Raw genomic sequence first — 18,073 nt, 5'->3', positions numbered from 1 at the left:
TGAAACTCAAGGTGGCACTTATACATTGACCACAAGTAAAAACAGGTAAGGAAATGGTGCTGAATTTTAGATTTCTCCCTGGCAAAACTAAGGAAAAGGAAGAAAAAGTAAATCTAAGCAACTAATAGGAAAGGTACACATAAATTTGATTGTCATTCACAGACTTCAAAAGATTATTATAACATTGAAAGAAGGGATTTCTGTATTAATACATGTGCTTATTTAATAAATAACAAAGCAGCAACAAAATAAGTGCTGAACTCTAGTACAAATCAAAAACATGAAACTCATTACACATTAATTAAAAATACTTGAAGCCATATTCTCTCCATATTCAAAAATTGTTTTTGATCTAAAAATATTGCATGAGAATATTTGGCAAAAGTTTTAGTTGAATAATGTAATTGCTTACATGTGCCAGTATGGTTAGAGTGCTGAACCGAGACTCAGAAGATCTGGGTTCTAGCCCCTACTCGACTATAAAGCTCACTAGATGACTTTGGGCCAGTCACTGATTCTCCTACAGGGTTGTTGCAAGGAAAAATAGAGAAGACAATGTAAGCCATTTTGAACTCTTTGCAGAAAAGGGTGGGATATAAGTATAATGAATAATAAAATTAAACTACCTTGGATTACGGAAGAAGGCCAGTATGTTCATTCCCTAATTATTACAAACTTCTATATTGCTCTGATGAATAGAAAGAAAATGAGGTTATGAAGTTTTGAATAATTTAAATTTTCCAAGGGCTTTGAATAAATACCTAATAAGGGGCAAACGGCTATTAACAGAGTGAAAAATAGTAAGGTGCCAGGTCCAAATGGGCTTTACTGCAGTAGGTTTTAGTAATATTTACCACAACACTGGAAAGACCTGATTTTTCTTATTATTCAAGCAAGAATTACCAAACTCTTTAACAGAGGAAATTTTGGAAGATTCAATACAAAATCTATCAATGTTTTTTTTTTCCACTCCTCCAAACTGATGATAAAGTTCAGAAATGCTGATGGCAACTAAACTTAATCAACGAAGGCCAAACAGGCTTCAAAGACAAGCAATTCAAACAAAATAGTATTTAAAAAATTAGCAACATCATTTATTTATCAAAATGTAACACTCCAATATTATTTCTTTTAGGTTAGATAAGCCTTTAAGAGAATAGAATAGTCTCCTCAAAGAAGTTTTTAAAGCTCTTTATCTGGGACAAAAGCTTCTACCCTGAACCTCTTCCCTAGACATAAGCATCTAAGAGCATATATGCATATGAAAAGGATTTTAACAAATGAGTTTATTCCGCAACAAAGATTGAAGCAGATATGCTTCCTTTTGCTATTATGTGAACAGCAATTCTTGCCATAAGAGTGAGACATAACTGGACTACAATTAAAAAGGAATGAAAGATCTATATGCATGCAGAGGGCACTCCAGTAAATTCGCATTTAACAGAGCTCTGCAACATCCTTTGCTATAAAATGACTCAAATAAAGCTAGTAAATCTATACCACTTACCCCGCTGAGCACAAGAGTACACATGGGTAGGATTGTATAGTGAGGCACTTACCTGTAAGTAAATCACATTTGACTAAATAGAGTTTACTTCTGAATAGATCCACAAGTTTGACTGAAATATCAGGCTTACATTTAAATGACTTAAGACTGGAACTGAAAGTTAATGTTCAATGCAAACTGGAAAGACAGGAATGCTTGCTCCCTATACATATTAATTTCAAAAGATCCTGCACAAATTATAAATAATTTTCATCTTGTAATAGTAAAATTGCATTAAGATGAAAAATGGTCACTTCATGGACTTTATGCTTTGGGGAAACAGCTGTTGTGGCTGAGAGAAACAGTTACTCTTGGTACACTTTCTCAAGGTTGCCTAGCTGGACTTCAGAGGAGAAGGAAGCACAGGATGGGGCCTTGGAATGTGGGCCAGTTCCAAACATTGAGATCTGAGAAGCACTGACACTTGTCTCAAGGTCAGGATCCCCAGATGAGCAGGCAGCCTCTGAGAACAACAACAACAACTCCTGCAAGAGGGGAGTTTCTCTGATGACATGACATCAGAGGAGGGCAGCCCAATTAGAGGATCATCATACACAGAGGAGCCATGCTCATTTTCAGAAAGCTCCTCAGAAAGGAGGAGGCTCAGGCATATGCTTATAAGGAAAATTCTTGGAGGTGAATACTAGACTGGTTCAAAGAACCACTCTGTGCATGCAGAGATTCATTCTCGGTGTTCCTGCTTTGGTCAATAAAGAATATTTTGCAACTAAGGTGAATGGCTTTTGGATGTGCGAAGGGTGGAAGACTAGCTCACGACAACTGCAACCATAAAACTAACAGACTCTCTTACCTTATATATGACACCCCCCAGTTAATAATTCTAAAAACTAACATATACAGTTTACTATCAAGCATTAATACTTTTATTTCAAATGATAAGGCATCTCATATTAGTTTTCAGGCAACATTAAATATTAGAAAGGAAGATGCAGAAGTACAGGTAGTCCCTAGGTTACACACAAGTTCCATTCCCGAGAATGTTCCTGAGAAAGTCAAATTTGTATGCAAGTCTGGTCACATGAGGAAGCCAAATGTTTGACTTAGTATATGTATATAATTTACTTTTCTATGCATATAAAATACTTAATATTTCCATATTCACTAAAACACCTTGAACACAATGCAGCATTGTAACAGTAATAATAATGCAATAATAATAAAGTAACTATAGGTACTGAAGAGAGAGAGAGAATCTGTATGTGTGTTTAAGTATACAGTACTTTAAAAAGAAATAAAAGAAATAGTTCTTAAAACACTGTACAGGAGGTAGCAACTAAAACCATCCCAAAGGAAAAAAAGGAAATGCAAGAAGGCAAAATGGCTGTCTGAAGAAGCTTTACAAATAGCTGAGGAAAGAAGGGAAGCGAAAGGCAAGGGAGAAAGAGAAAGATACACCCAACTGAATGCAGAATTCCAGAGAATGGCTAGAAGAGATAAGAAGGCCTTCTTAAATGAACAGTGTAAAGAAATAGAAGAAAACAATAGCATAGGGAAGACCAGAGATCTCTTCAAGAAAATTGGAGATATGAAGGGAACATTTCATGCAAAGATGGGCATGATAAAGGACCGAAATGGCAGGGACCTAACAGAGGCAGAAGAGATTAAAAAGAGGTGGCAAGATTACACAGAAGAACTAGACAAGAAAGAGCTTAACGTCCCTGACAACCACGATGGGGTGGTCGCTGACCTTGAGCCAGACATCCTGGAATGTTTAGTCAAATGGACCTTAGGAAGTCTGAGCAACAACAAAACTAGTGGAGGTGACAATATTCCAGCTGAGCTATTCAAAATCTTAAAAGATGATGCAGTAAAAGTGCTATACTCAATATGTCAGCAAATTTGGAAAACTCAACAGCAGCCACAGGGTTGGAAAAGGTCAGTTTACATTCTGATCCCAAAGAAAGGCAATGCCAATGAATGTTCAAACTACCATACCACTGCCGATACCACTCTAACGGCAGAAAGTGAAGAGGAACTAAAGAGCCTCTTGATGAGGGTGAAAGAGGAGAGCAAAAAAGTTGGCTTGAAACTCAACATTAAGAAAACTAAAATCACAGCTTCTGGCCCTATCACCTCCTGGCAAATAGCTGGGAAGAAATAGAGGTAGTGACAGATTTTATTTCCTTGGGCTCCAAGATCACCACAGATGGTGACTGCAGCCAAGCATGCTTGCTCCTTGGGAGGAAAGCTATGGCAAATCTTGACAGCCTACTAAAAAGCAGGGACCTCACCCTGCCAACAAAAGTTCATACAGTCAAAGCTATGGTTTTCCCAGTTGCAATGCATGGCTGTGAAAGTTGGACCATAAGGAAGGCTGAGTGCTGAAGAACTGAGGCCTTTGGAGAAGACTCCTGAGAGTCCCTTGGAATTCAAAGAGATCAAACAAGTCAATCCTAAAGGAAATCAACCCTGACTGCTCTTTAGAAGGCCAGATCCTGAAGATGGAACTCAAATACTTTGGCCACTTAATGAGAAGGAAGGACTCCCTGGAGAAGAGCCTAATGCTGGGAACAACTGACAGCAAAAGGAGAAGGGGACAGCATAGGATGAGGTGGCTGGATGGAGTCACTGAGGCAGTCGGCGTGAGCTTAAGTGGACTCTGAGGGATGGTGGAGGACAGGAAGGCCTGGAGGAATGTTGTCCATGGGGTCGCAATGGGTTGGACACGACTTCACAACTAACTACAACAACAACAATGTGGATGTGTGTCAGTACAAGCCTGGAATAGTGGGTAGGAAGAAAGCCAAGCAGGACCGAGCAGGGAGACTGTGCAGGACTCCATCAGTGTAGGGATGGCTGGAGAGAGAGGTAAGGGGAATGCAGCCCAAACAGCTGTTCCATGTTCTGATCTTCAGTGCATCTGCAAGATTGATGGCTGCCATGTCAGCCTGCACTCAGGCCTCCAGATGCTGCTTTTAAATGCCAAATCAGAACAAAATCAGAATTGTCAGAATTGTCAATTTAAAAAGTGTATCAGACAACCAGACTGGCATATATAATTGAGACTTGTAAAAAGGGAGAAGTTACTCTCTCCCAGTTGTGCCCACCAGGGTATTTGGGTTCAATATCAGGGTAGAGCTGAGGTTTCGGGAGGGGAGGTTGCCACGGTCTAAAAGAATTTAATCACTCTCTCTAGGCACTCTACCTGTCCAATCAATAGTCTGGAGTGTTTGCAGTTTGTGTTGGGCCAGCAGGACATATTGGGGATTCTGCTGATGTATCAACCACCTTGTAACCCACTGGCCTCCCCAGCAAAGCTGACAGATGTGCTCTGGGAGGCTTTCTGGCTTTAAATGGTCGGTGCTGTTGTCGCCCTAGTCAAGCTGTGGAACACAGAAATGACCTGGGAAGTTCCTAGGATCATTCCTATGCACACTTTCTGGTGTAGCACTCATACAGCTCTGCAATGTATCCCAGAGCTAAGAGTGATGAAACAAGATAGGAAATGGTTTGTGTGCAGATGGACAAAGGCTCCCAATAGATGCAGTCAACCCCTGCTGTGTGCCTACAGTCCAGACTCTCTCAGATGACACTGATAGTCTGGATCCATTTCAGTCAGGGTTCAGGCCTGGCTTTGGCATATTAACCAATGTATTCCTGTTCTCCCCAAATGAAGGAGGCGACCTAACTTTAGGACAGGCCCTGCCACCAGCACAAGGTAGATAAAATTCCTGAAGCAGTTGGGGCCTCCCCAGAAGATACTTCCATCATGCTGATTTGAAAAAATGATTGCTTTGCTGCTGCTGTGATGACAGGTACTGCTTGGGAAATAAGCACCCTAAGAAGAATCCTACCTACCTACCCCAATGACAGGGGCAGCCTACTTTCAGTAACCGACACTTTGATGATCTCTAAACTAGATTGCTGCAATGTGGTACTACTCTTAAAGACTGTTGAGAAGCTGCATCTCACACAGAATGCAATAGACAGACTGATAACAGGGACCCATAGGTTAGGACACATAAGACCACTACCGGCCTGCTTGCATTGTTTTCCTGTATGCTTCTGAGCCCAATTCTAGGTGCTAGTTTTAACTTATCTAGCCTTACATGGCTTTTGACCCAACTACTTGATGGAGCTCCTCTCCCAACCACAAGTTACCTGAACACTGCATTCAAAATCCAAAGCCTTTGTCTAAATGCAAACTCCAAGGAAGGCTTGGCATACCACAGCAAGAAGGGCTTTCTCTGTATGTCAGTCAGATCACATATAGTCAGCCCTGCACATATGAGGGGTTAAGAGCACAGAACCCCTGTGAAAGTGGAAAAACCATTAATATCTCTGCCTGCTCCAAAAAATAAAACCTCACCAGTGCCTCCTTTTTGCAGATTTCTCTCTCCTGATGGGCAGGAAAGGAAGGCATATTTTGGAGGCCACTCTTTCTACCCTTTAGCTTCCTCTCTCTCTCTATGGTGAAGGCCTTCTCTCCCCTTCCACTTCTTCACTCCCTATGGTGAAGATGATTTTCTGCAGTAATTTTTTAGAAAATGAATAGGCTTTATGACAGTTCATTTGTAAGTATGGGGAAGGGGTTATTAATGCAGACATTCATAACTTGGGAACTGCCTGTACATGTGTATAAGGCACAACTGATAATTGTGCAAGTTTCTTCAGCAAACTACAGCAGGATAAAGTATTTCCAATGCATGTATGTCGTAACATATCAGTCCAACAGAACCTCAGTGTTACTGTTTCCCCTAAGAACACTTTCATTCAGAAACTATGCAGAACATTCTTTTTAATACTGTATATAAGATCCTACAAAGACTGGGATCATAAGAAAAAATATTATATATTTAGTTGTGTATGAAATCAATTCAATAAACAGAATAGTCTTCTGTGTGTTCGTTTTACAATGTTAACTTGATAGATACTGGAAGAAACAAATACCAAGAATGGATGAGTAAGGAAGAAATATGGAGCAAATGATTTAATGTACAAACTTACTTATTAGAAGACATTATGAAATGTTACTATAACAAGGACTCTCTCAACCACTGATATCCTTTTATAGAGTACTGAAACAAATATCCTAATTATGAAAATGTAAAAGAAACACTGAACATAATTTAAAATGCTAAGAAGAGTGTATGCGTTAACTTTTGTTTTATATTGAATATTGTAAACTTTCTGTTTGATCCACAAAGTCTTCATAGAATCATAGAACAGTAGATTTGGAAGGGGCCATGAAGGCCATCAAGACCTTTTTATTTAACCAATATTATAATTTATTATTGTTTAGGATACAGATGCTATTATTTATTGTATTTATAGATTGTTGTGAGCTGTCCAGAGACAGAAATGATCGGACGGCCTAGAAAAATCCTAATAAATAAATCCCCTCTGCTGTTGCAGGATACCACATTACACCATCCCACTCAGATGGCTGTCTAGTTCTTTTTTAATGTCTCGTGTGGGAAAGACCCCCCACCTCTCTAGGCAGCTGGTTCCACTGTTGTATTGCTCTGACAGTGAGGAAGCTTTTCCTGATTTCCAGCTTGAATCTGGGTTGAAGTTGCCAGACACTCTGGCATCTTCAATCTTTAACGCCTTATCACTGCATTGTGATTTTTTTTTTATCATGGTCAATGAACAAAGAACAAACTGTGTTTCAACAGGTCTTTGGTATACCTATGTTCTGTTTTGTATAAGCAATGGGATACACACTGGGCAAATTCACATGATCACCACAGCACCATGGATTATTTAAGCCACAACAGGTTACACAGGCAGTCCCTAGATTACGAGAGAGTTCCATTCCTGAGAAAATAGAAATTAGTCCTTTAAGTAAAATTTGTGTGCAAGTCAGATCACATACAGTTGGCCCTTCACATTCACAAAGGGTGGAAAAACCACAAATATCTCTACCCCACCCAAACTTACCAGTGTCTCCCCTTTGTAGCGAGGAAGTGCTGGAGAGATTTCCCCCTCCAAAATGATGGGGCAGGAGGACATGCTTTGAGGTTTCCCTCTGTCCCCTTTCACTCCCTCCCTCCCTCCCTCCCTCCCTCCACTCTCTTAGGAGAACCTTCCTTTCTCCCCTTTCACCTCCTATCTCTCTATGGTGATTAAGATTTTTCACAATGATTTTTTAAAAGTAACAGGCTGTATGGCAGTTAGTTCGTAGGTACAGGTTGTTTGTAACTGAAATGTTCATCATCTGGGGGTTGCCTGTAGTTTGTCATGTCATCAAAATCCAGGCTCCACATGTATATCAAGGAACCTGCAGTATTTTAGATCAAGCTGATTACTGTCAAACAATCTTTTCATGCAAGAAAAATATTGCATATAACTCAGGCATGTTCAGCAAATATCAAAACTATAATGAAGAACTGCATTAAAAATTATACTTTGACTTCAAACACCGCATTGATACATACCCCTAAAGAGATTAGCAGCAATTCACTAGCAAAAATTAATATTAACTTTATCTCTTTAAAATTGCATATTTTGCATCATTTTCATATACATATTATCCAAATGAAAAGAATATTGGCTCAACAGCAGTGTTGTTTAGAATAATCTACTGGATATGCAAAGCACTCTTTTCACTGTCTATACTTCACTTAATGTCAAAACTCACTGAAACACTAGGAGACAGTGAGATCATAGCTATTTATAGAAAAAAACTTCTGCAGTATCTGACTGCAGTGCCAAGATAAAGGAATGATATTTTTATTTAAGTGGTAACAGGAATACCTCAACATGGAATAACAGCAAGACATAACTGAAGATCACCACATAGCAGCCTATCTACTGAAAATACCTTCTTATTCATTCGTAACTATAAAATGGTTAAATCTTTGAATCCAAATCTTTGAATCTAGCAAAAAAGACCAAAAATAGCAAAATTTGAAACAGAAGTCATACGGTTTATGTTGCTAGGTAAAACATATTCGTATTCATGTCGCCTTCACAGTAACGCACTAATTATTAGCCCAGTGTAGACAATGTTCTCATCTCTGGGGTCATGGAGAAAGGAATATACAGCTCCACATTATGCTATGAGTTTCCCTCCTCACTTCATTTCTCAGAGCTAACCATGGCTAGTGTTCCTTGTGCACTAATAATTACCTTTAACAAGTAAAGGGATTGTGCAGAGAGGAAGCAGTATAACGGCCTACAGAACAGAGTTCCTATCTTTGAACCAGGGTTCAGTAATCAGAAACATGGAGCTGGTCTTCACTGATTTTCCACCTCTCCAAGCACTCCCTATGCCTCCCTCAAATCTGAACCAGAAGGTGGGGGGGGGGGGGCATCATCTGGAACAAGGGGAAAGTGGTATTGGCACCATGGAAGGAAAAAGGAAAGGAGAAAATAACCTCACCACCACCACCTTTCTGCTGGGAGGAGTGAAAACATCTGAGAAGTCAGGCATAAGTTTCGCCATGCCTTATTTTTCAGCAAAATCTCTGGGAATTCAGCGATATGGTAGTGACTACAAAAGTGGCAGAGAACCCAGCAGGGACCACAAGAAGCACATGGCGGACTGCATGCAGCACAAAGACTGTGTTGCCCATCCCTGCCTCAATGCAATATCCAAATATGACCACAATTTCCCTAATTCTATTGCTCTGTACAGGCTTAGGTGATCTAATTTCTATTATGTACTTTTAGAACCCTGAAGTCCACTGATCAGTGGCAGACAGGAGACCATTCCATAACCTACTACACCACTGGTGCAGTGGTAGAGAATCCCTTGGTGGAGAATCCCTTTTCAAGAATCAGCAACTAATCCCAACATCTGTATGACTGAAATCCTATTTTACAGGTTCGGAACTTTAAGGTTCAAAAATATACAAATCATGCATAAATGAGTAAGCATGCAGATAATTGCACACTCATTCTTAACACAGTTCCTTCTACTAAACCTCAGTTACACCATTACCCTATGAATCTTTGCTCAAAAATGTATCACCCTGACTCAAACAGAACTTATTCCCAAGTTAACTATGCAAACAACTATAGTATCAGAAAAAAAATATATTTTAAAATTGCAGCAAATCTCTTTTTCTTACTGTATTTCTGGAAAACTACAATTTGTCCCTTCCACATATTTTGTTAAAAAAAAAGAGAGTGGCATGTTTCTGGGAATGCACAGAGCATCTTTTCTCTAAAATAGTGTCTGCTTCGTGAAAATAAGGCCTTACCTTCAGAGACACTGAAAATGTCTATCTCACATACAGGATGGATCAATGCACTTTTCAAAAGTATAATTTAGATTATTGTCAACGTTTATTTCATTCTTTTAAGAACCTTGTCTGCACATGTTATTGTACATTAGAATTTGGTGACCCATATTTGGTGATGTGCAGTAGACCACAATGCTGCCTTGCAAAGGTCCTGCATGCCCACATGAAGTGGCCACTGCTGTCATGAAGTATGCTCTGGATCACTCAGGAAGAAGCAGTTCTGCAAGCTAGTACACAAGCATGCTGGTCTCAGCCACCCAGTGTGAGAAGCATTGAGGGCTGTCAGGTTTGTCTCTGGACCTCTTGGCACAGAAAACAAAAAGTCCCTAGAAACAGTGAAAGGCTTCAGCTCAAGACAGGTAGAATGCAAGTTAGATATCATGAGGTTCAAAGGGGTAGCAAAAAAAGGCAAGAAAAACAATGTCTTGGTTAGGGTGGAATGGTGAGGCTACCTTTGAAAGGAATGAGGGGCCTAGACATATGACTGCCTTGTCTCCTTGGAAGGTGAGATATGGCTGGTAAATGCAGAGTGCACATAGTCCATTGGCCTTTGTGACTGATGTCATAGCCATGAGGAAGATTACCTTACAGGAGGGAAATCTGAGATCAGTGGTGGCCAAGGGTATGAAGGGCTATTTTTGAGAGCCTGTAGAACAAATGAAAAGCTGCAGCTCAGGACAAAGGACAGGATTTGTGGGAAGATGTTTGCAGTCCTTTCAGGAGCCAATAGGTCAGTGGATGCAAAAAGACCAAGAGACCCTGGATCATTGGATGGAACAAGAAAATTGCAACCAGGTAAACCTTGATAGAAATAGATTCCAGGTCCCTGTGGTAAAGCATATGCAGGAAGTCAAGGATTTGTTGGACAGATGACTGGAAAGTGTCAGTCTTGCTGGGTGAAGAGAATTACATTCCATTTCACTGCAGACAATCTCCTTATAGAATCACAGAATAGTAGAGTTGGAAGGGGCCAAGCCCATCAAGTCCAATCCCCTGTGACTATTCTCAGTACTACATTGAGGGTTGCCTCTACATCTGGTCGGAAAGCTGTGTCCTAGTCTACTGGACCATCTTTCATGCCATTAGGAATAGGGTGGTGGCATCAAGATGGAGGATCAAGCCTAGGTTCTGTGATACAATGTTAAAGTACAATGGAGGTTGGATGAATATCCTGTTGAAGCAGCCTGAGCAGATGTGCAAACCTCAACTGCCAGGACCACCAGAGAGTGATGAGGATGCAAGTGGTCCTGTCTCTGAATCTTTGCCAGTACCCTGGTGATGAGTAGGAATGGTGGAAAGAAATAAAGGAGAGCCCTGCCCAGCAAAAAAGGAATGTGTCTCTTGCTGGTCCCAGAACTGGGTGCAAAAGTTGGCACACACTGTGTTGGTTTCAGTGGTGAAGAGATCAATGGATGGTAGCCCTCCAGGTCTGGAAGATTTCTGCAAGGATTCTGAGATCCATATCCTATTCGTGTATTCTCATGCTCTGTCTGCTCTGGGAATATGCTCTGAAATTGGCCATCCCAGCCACATGGACAACAGTAAGTGTAATGTTCTTGTTGATGCACCAGTCCCATATGTGCATGGTGACATGCCAGAAAGATGGAGTTGAGGCCTCCCTATCTGTTCAGATAGAACACTAAGGACGTGTAGCCCATGGCAATCCGTACATGGAAGTTCTGAAGAACAGGTTGGAAAGCAATGCAGGCCTTAAAATTTCCAGATCATTGGTGTGCTTGTGGCACTCCTGAGCAGTCCATAGCCCATGAGTCTGATCGGTGCCACAGTGTGCTCCCATGACCATGGGTGATCAGCACAAATGTCTGGTTCCAGTGTTGTGAAGCTGACTCTCTTGGCCAGATTAGATTAGTTGGTCATGCTATGTTTGACCAAACCAAGTGCAAAATGGTAAGACATTTCCAACTTGAATTACACTGAGATCAGTAAGTAAGTGTGCATGAACCAAAGCTTCAGAACTTCAGAATGGATGAATCCGAAGTCTAGCAAATGGGACTTTTACAATCATCACTGCCCTGAACCCAAGGGGACAGTGTACATGCCATACCATAGCTATGGATTTGGTGCTTTGAGGCCATGTCTATGAGGACCACAGTTGCCAAGTTGATCCACACTCCAGTGTGGAGGACTGACTAAGAGGGACAGAGACTCAAAGTTTTCAGGAGGTAGCAAGTGCTATGGATGAATTCTGTGAGTTTGTCTTTCAAAGGGGCAACCTGGAACCATTCACCAAGTTAAGGTTTCCTTGCAGGTGGCAGTGGCACAGACAAGGTCCATGCTCTCGGGATGGTGGAACATCTGAATGGGAGGACAGAAAACTGAGAAGTTTCCATACCAACTCAGAAGAAAAGGAAATGCCAGTAATCCTGATGGCTTGTAATATGAAAATAGGCCTCCTTCAAGTCAACAGAAGCAAATCAATCATCTCGACACAGCAGTGGTAAGATGCTCTGCCAGGAAACCGTGCAATATTTCTTTGATGTGATGAAAAAGTTGACGTTTCTGAGATCTAGAATTGAGTGGGTGCCAACATCCTTCAGTACTATAACATACTGGGACTAGATCCTGTATCTAAGGTTAGATGAAAAAACAGACTGGATCGCCCCTTTCAATGGCGGCATAGCTACCTCCGCTACCAGAACAAAGGATGGTAGGGTGACCCACACAGAACCAAGATGTGGCAAGTGTCAAGTTCAACATCTTCTATTTGCTATGGTGAGGACATACTCATCCAATGTTACAGCTTCCCAAGCAAGAAGATGGATGGAGACACATCCATCAAAAGAGGGGGAGGTGAATTGGTCAGTGGTGCTAGTTAATGGTGCCTTTTGTTTTAACACACAAGGTGACTCTAACAGATGGAAGCAAGCTATATATGGACAAGCAGAGACCTGCAATGATTTGCTTGCAAGTAAAAAGAAACCAAAAAATTCATGGTTAATATGAGGGGTCTTTTAAAAGTTTCCACACTTTTATATTTTATATATATTTTGCTGATGGCATTAAAAAGTTGGTACAATGCTGGGAAAATGCATCACAAAGGAAGGTATGTCGAAAAGTGATGTAATTTGGTTTTGAAATTCTTAATAGTTTTAAAAAGTGCGGTAACTTTTTGAAGAACCCTCGTATAAAACAACTGCTATCATGTCACACTTGTTTTGCTTATCTCCTTCAATGCTACTGTTCCAAATACCCCCAAAGTATTAAAGTGCTTTTAGAGTAGCTTTGCCCATACACTTTCATATTTAATTCCCAGCAGCCTGATCCAGCAAGCCCAAAGGCCAGAAATGTTGAAGTGGTAGTCCAAAACACCTGGAGGGCACTAAGCTGTGGAAAGCTGCTCTCAAGGATAATGTCAGATACAGTTCTCACACATGGCATAATATTAGACAACTAAATGTTTTGCCTCTTACCAGAACTTGGCATATGGTTTACTCTGGCTGGATTTAGCAATTCAACTGGCTGGTCCCTGCCAGAAAGTCCATCTGAAAAAAAGAAATTCACCTAAAGTTAGTAGTTCAAAGAGGTTAAAGCACATCAGAGGTTCTGACAAGGCTGGACAATTAGAAAGGGCACAGAGAACAGTAAAGAGAAGCATGCTCAAGAAAAGGCTTAATTTTCACATATAAATACAATTTACAGTTACTCTTTTCTATTTCAATGTTCCGCTACAACTGAATTACTTGTGAGAGTTTCATTGCTTTTATTTGGCAATTTTGTTTTATTTGAATCTTGTATCTTGTTCATGAAAAACTTCTATGACCTCTGACTCATACTATTAAGAAAAATATTTCCAAGTTTTAGGTTATCCTGTGGATGAAAAGCAGTAAAAAGTTGAAACAAGACTGAGCACCTATGTGGACAAGAATACAGGAGGCTTCCTCCAGGGAGAGAGAATATGAGGTGTTGGAAACCATACCATGTGCAAAATAAGGATCATACTGAAGACCAGTAAGAAACATTGTTCTACCGAACAGTACCAAAACATGGGGGAAATGTCCGCTGGGGAAAAATGCATTTCATGTGGCAATTCTTGACACACTGTGAACATAGTGCACTAGAAACGTATGACCAGACTGCTGTCTCTGGCTTGTTAGCACTACAAGTCCGTGTATACAATATGTGACAAGCAGACAGGGAGACAGAAAACAGACTGACAAGAAGATGAACTCAATGTTTTATCTGAGAGAAATGAAAAGCAGAATTGTGCTGTAGTTTTCTGTATGTTGCCAGTCAGTTATATTACAAAGGGGTTAAGATTATATTATAGAGCTAATAAAAAGATCTAATTACCATTTATTGTCTATTTACTGATAACAATGTGAACCTTTGAGTGGAAATACGGCCCTGAACAGGCAAGTCCAGAAACAACTGTTGCATGCTGGAAAACACAAAAATAACATAAAAGAAAAATGACAAAATAAGCAGTTTTTAAAACACACTTGAAATTTCTAGAAATCACCCTTAAATAAAGCTGTGTTTCCCATGGTATAGTCACAAATTCATGTTATCATATTACTCCCCTGCTAATTTTTTTGTAAGCAGCAGTGCACATGAAAGGAAGAATAAAATAGTTCGCATATCCTTCATTTTAGCAAAGGCCAGGCTCCCTAGGTTAATCCAGAGGTGCAACAGCTGCAGGATGCCTGTGCCCTCCAGAATTCTACCACTACTGCCAGCTGCTGTAGCAACAGCTGCTTGTATTGGCACTGCCCATCTTGAGAGCTTGTACAAAACAGTCAAAGACACTATCCCACTGCTCTTTTCACCACACCACCTTGTACCAATTGGTGGATACTCTCCATCTCCCTCACCCAACCTAGATATCTGTCCAGCCATGCTGTAAAGCCATGCTGTGCCGCTCATAACTTGATCTGCATGACAGGAAAACCAAACACTGCTTCCTATGGTTTGTTCGCAGTGTCATGCAAACCCACTCATGGTGATTAAGCACAGTAAGGTTGTCAACCACAATAAGACACAGCAGTCCCTTCTAAGCTTTGACTGCACTATAATTACAACCCATCATGGACCAAGCTCCAGCTTAAGTGAGCTGCTGGGCAAGAGCAGTCAGTGCTGTTATTGCCAAGCAGCTATCCAGAGCGCACAGCTGAGGATTACCCTCACTATCAGAGGCAACCCACCTCCTCCCCAAGAGATCTACTTTTAGGTAGGAGCCAGTAAGTGCCTCATATACGTACAAGTAGAACCATACACTTCTCTTCTGAGAAACTCCTGCTTAAAATAGTACTAAAAGTACTATTCAGTATGCATGCAGTTTGCATACTGAAAACATAGGATACTGCCCACAAACTATTCATCTGCATTAACTATGGTTTATGGGCAGCATTTTATGTTGCCCACATGCCAGAAGAACCCACCACTAGTACAATAGGGTGCAGACAATTTTTAAGCAACCATAAAGCTGCCCCACTTGGCAGAAAGGAGCCAGTGTTCCACCCAGTGACACTGCCTCAAGAACAGGGTAGCAGCAAAGAGTGGATCAAACAGCCACCCATGCTCCAGAGGTCTCCACTGGACCAGGGCACGGGGGGCCTAACCTGTTTTCCATTTCTTTGCACTGCACTTCAGCAAAAAATCCGTATTTGCTAACAGCTGCAGAAAGCCAAGATCAGCTTATGATCGGTAACTGTTGAAGAAAGTAGGGCCAAACTGGATGGGGAGGCAGATGTGTCTAGTCACTAGCAGATGTCACTAGCAGATGTCTAGTGACCCCTGAAGGAAACCAGTTTCTGAAATGCATAGGGCAATAATAAAACCTTTTCATTGGCGCTAATGGCTTTTTCATATATTTTACCCCATTGATTTCTCCTGTCAAAGAGAAAAGCATCATTCCTCCCTGGAGTGCCCCCCTAGAACACCAACAAGAAGAATGAGAGAAAAGCCCTCACAATGAGCCCTATCATCTGCTGGGTGCTTGGCACTTAATGGCAATCCATTGTGGTGATTTATCATAATGGGCTGCCGTTACATGCAAGCCTGCCCTATAAGTCTTTTGCTGACTCCAGAGGAAGGGATGATAGAGGATAGGGCAATAAAAATTGCTATATTAAAACACTGTTATGCCATTACATTACTCCAATATTCTTGAGACCTTGAAGAGGAGGGCAGAAGAATTCTGTAGTAGTCTTCTGTAGGTACTCCAACTACTACTATTCACTCTTTAGAAAAATGGTACACAGGCAAGCAATCCAGACTCATCTCTAATACTGTAGGCCAATCTGAGAAGTGTTAGAAACATTATTTTTTGAAGTCTACACGGTCGAGATCAATTCAACTGCTACCCATGCTAACAAAGATTTAGTGGTGTTTTTTTTAAAGTAACTAGTTGTTTGGCAACTATGGAGTAGAAACTGCTGTTTGCTGATAAATAATAAAAACAATTGTAAATGCAGGACAGAACAAGATGCAGGAGCAAAAAAGTAGTCAAAAAACACAGCTTGGATTTCAGCATTAGAGCTATACACATATCCTGCCAAACTCAGAATATAATGAAATTTCACTTGAGAAAGAAAGGTGGATTTGTACTGAAGGGAAGAAAAGCTACATCAGCATGTACAACCTTCCCCTCACCTTTGAGCTGAACTCCACCAAGAAACCCCACACATAGTTAGCAAAGGTTAGGCTTGATGTTAACAGTTCTGTGTGTATAGGAAATGCCGCCCACAAAGTTTGCTGTACCACTGAAAATAGAATGAGATACCATTACTGCTGCTGAAATCTCTCCATTTATAAATGTTCTGTGTTCAACACACAACTCCACCTATACTATCACTGTATAAGGAAAACAACATTAAGTCTAAGTGTAGCCCTGAATAATAATTTTAATTTAAGTCAGGCAAATGCACACATTATTTCTTCTGCTTAGTGAGTGCATCTAGAAACTACACAGCGAAAGAGTCATGGATACTTTTTCATCACACATATACATAAGGAAACTTGTTCTTGGTTGATGCATGTCAAGGATATAAACAGGATACCTGAAGGTACATCTTCTTCCCAATGAGCCCTTACGCCCCTTAAGATCTGTAGGAGAGGCTCTACTCTGAGAACCCTCACTGAAAGAAGTGAGGATGGTCTCTACCCGGAGGAAAGCCTCTTCTGCGGTGGCGCCCAGACTATGGAATGCGCTCCCCAGAGAGGTTCGCCTCGCACTGACTTCATATTCCTTTCAGCGCCAAGTGAAAACCTTTTTATTGGCCCATCATTTTAATTGTTAGGCATTTTAATCAGTTTTAACTTCACAGTTTTTGATTTTGTTTTTATTCTTGATTTTGATTTGATTTTCTTTCATTTGTGAATTGTTACTGGCTGTATGTGTATATTTAATTATTGTTAACTTGTTGAAGTATCTGTTTTTGATTTTTGTAAGCTGCCCTGAACACTTTTGCGTATGGGGTGGGGGGGAGATAAATATTTTAAATCAATAACATTCACCTCAGTATCAACTCCTGCATTGTTTGCCTTGTTAATATCATGCCTCAACTGCAAACTGCTTATGAACATTAAATAGGTTCACATACCTTACCAGTGTGATACTTCACACAATTTGCAAGTACATCTTATATTCAGTAGAATCATATAGTTTTCTTCCGAGAAATTCCTGCTTAAAATAGTACTGAAAGTACTATTCCGTATGCATGTAGTTTGCATACTGAAAGCATAGGATACTGCCCACAAACTATTAATCTATATTAACTATGCTTTCTGGGTATTATTTATGTTGCCCACATGCCAGAAGAACTCAGCATTAGTGCAATGAGGTGCAGACAATTTTTTAAGCAACCATAAATAAGCTGCAATGCCAATTTCCAGAACAAAAGACACTTAGCAGAGGTCCAAGAAGAATGACCTGTCCCAGTGCAGAAACAATGGTTTCCAGTCATTTCTGGGGTTAGTTTAGGACACATTAACTCCACAAAGCACCAGCAGTTCCACTGGTGCCACAGAATGATAAAGAGCAGGGGAGCTCTTCATGTGATATTCTCCTATATTTTTGCTTGCAAAAGTATGTATTACTACTTATTTCATTTCTGCCCTGCCCTGCCCCACAGGTGAAGCTCCCTGGGCAATTTACAAAAATGCATAAACACAAAACAATCAAATACAAATATAAAATTAAAGCAACAGGAATAAGAATTTGCAATATGACCCTGTAAAAGGAAAAAATGAAAATCATCTGGGATGAGTAATCCCTTTAAACCCCTCGACAGCTAAGTAAATCATTAAAGGCTTTGGCATAAAGGGCTGTATTAACCTACCACCAAAAAGATTA

General features: G+C 40.5%; 1 protein-coding gene across 14 annotated transcripts in view; it reads right to left on the bottom strand.

The window, feature by feature from the left end:
* Nucleotides 1-18,073, bottom strand: part of HDAC4 (histone deacetylase 4) — a 261,456-nt gene that overhangs the window by 180,478 nt on the left and 62,905 nt on the right. For 8 of the 14 annotated variants that reach the window (XM_044431666.1, XM_044431678.1, XM_044431663.1 and 5 more), the window contains one exon: nucleotides 13,191-13,262. In XM_044431666.1, the coding sequence (XP_044287601.1) occupies nucleotides 13,191-13,262 (72 nt within the window). Of the gene's footprint in view, nucleotides 1-13,190; nucleotides 13,263-14,070; nucleotides 16,347-16,371; nucleotides 17,085-18,073 lie in introns of those variants that run through there. The other 6 variants (XM_044431673.1, XM_044431674.1, XM_044431669.1 and 3 more) reach the window with 4 other exon arrangements.

The sequence above is a fragment of the Varanus komodoensis genome, unplaced genomic scaffold (genome assembly GCF_004798865.1).
Source record: "Varanus komodoensis strain SLA01 unplaced genomic scaffold, ASM479886v1 scaffold23, whole genome shotgun sequence".
Taxonomy (NCBI): domain Eukaryota; kingdom Metazoa; phylum Chordata; class Lepidosauria; order Squamata; family Varanidae; genus Varanus; species Varanus komodoensis.
Note: the sequence above shows the minus strand (reverse complement) of the source record. Positions and strands in the feature narration are given on the sequence as shown.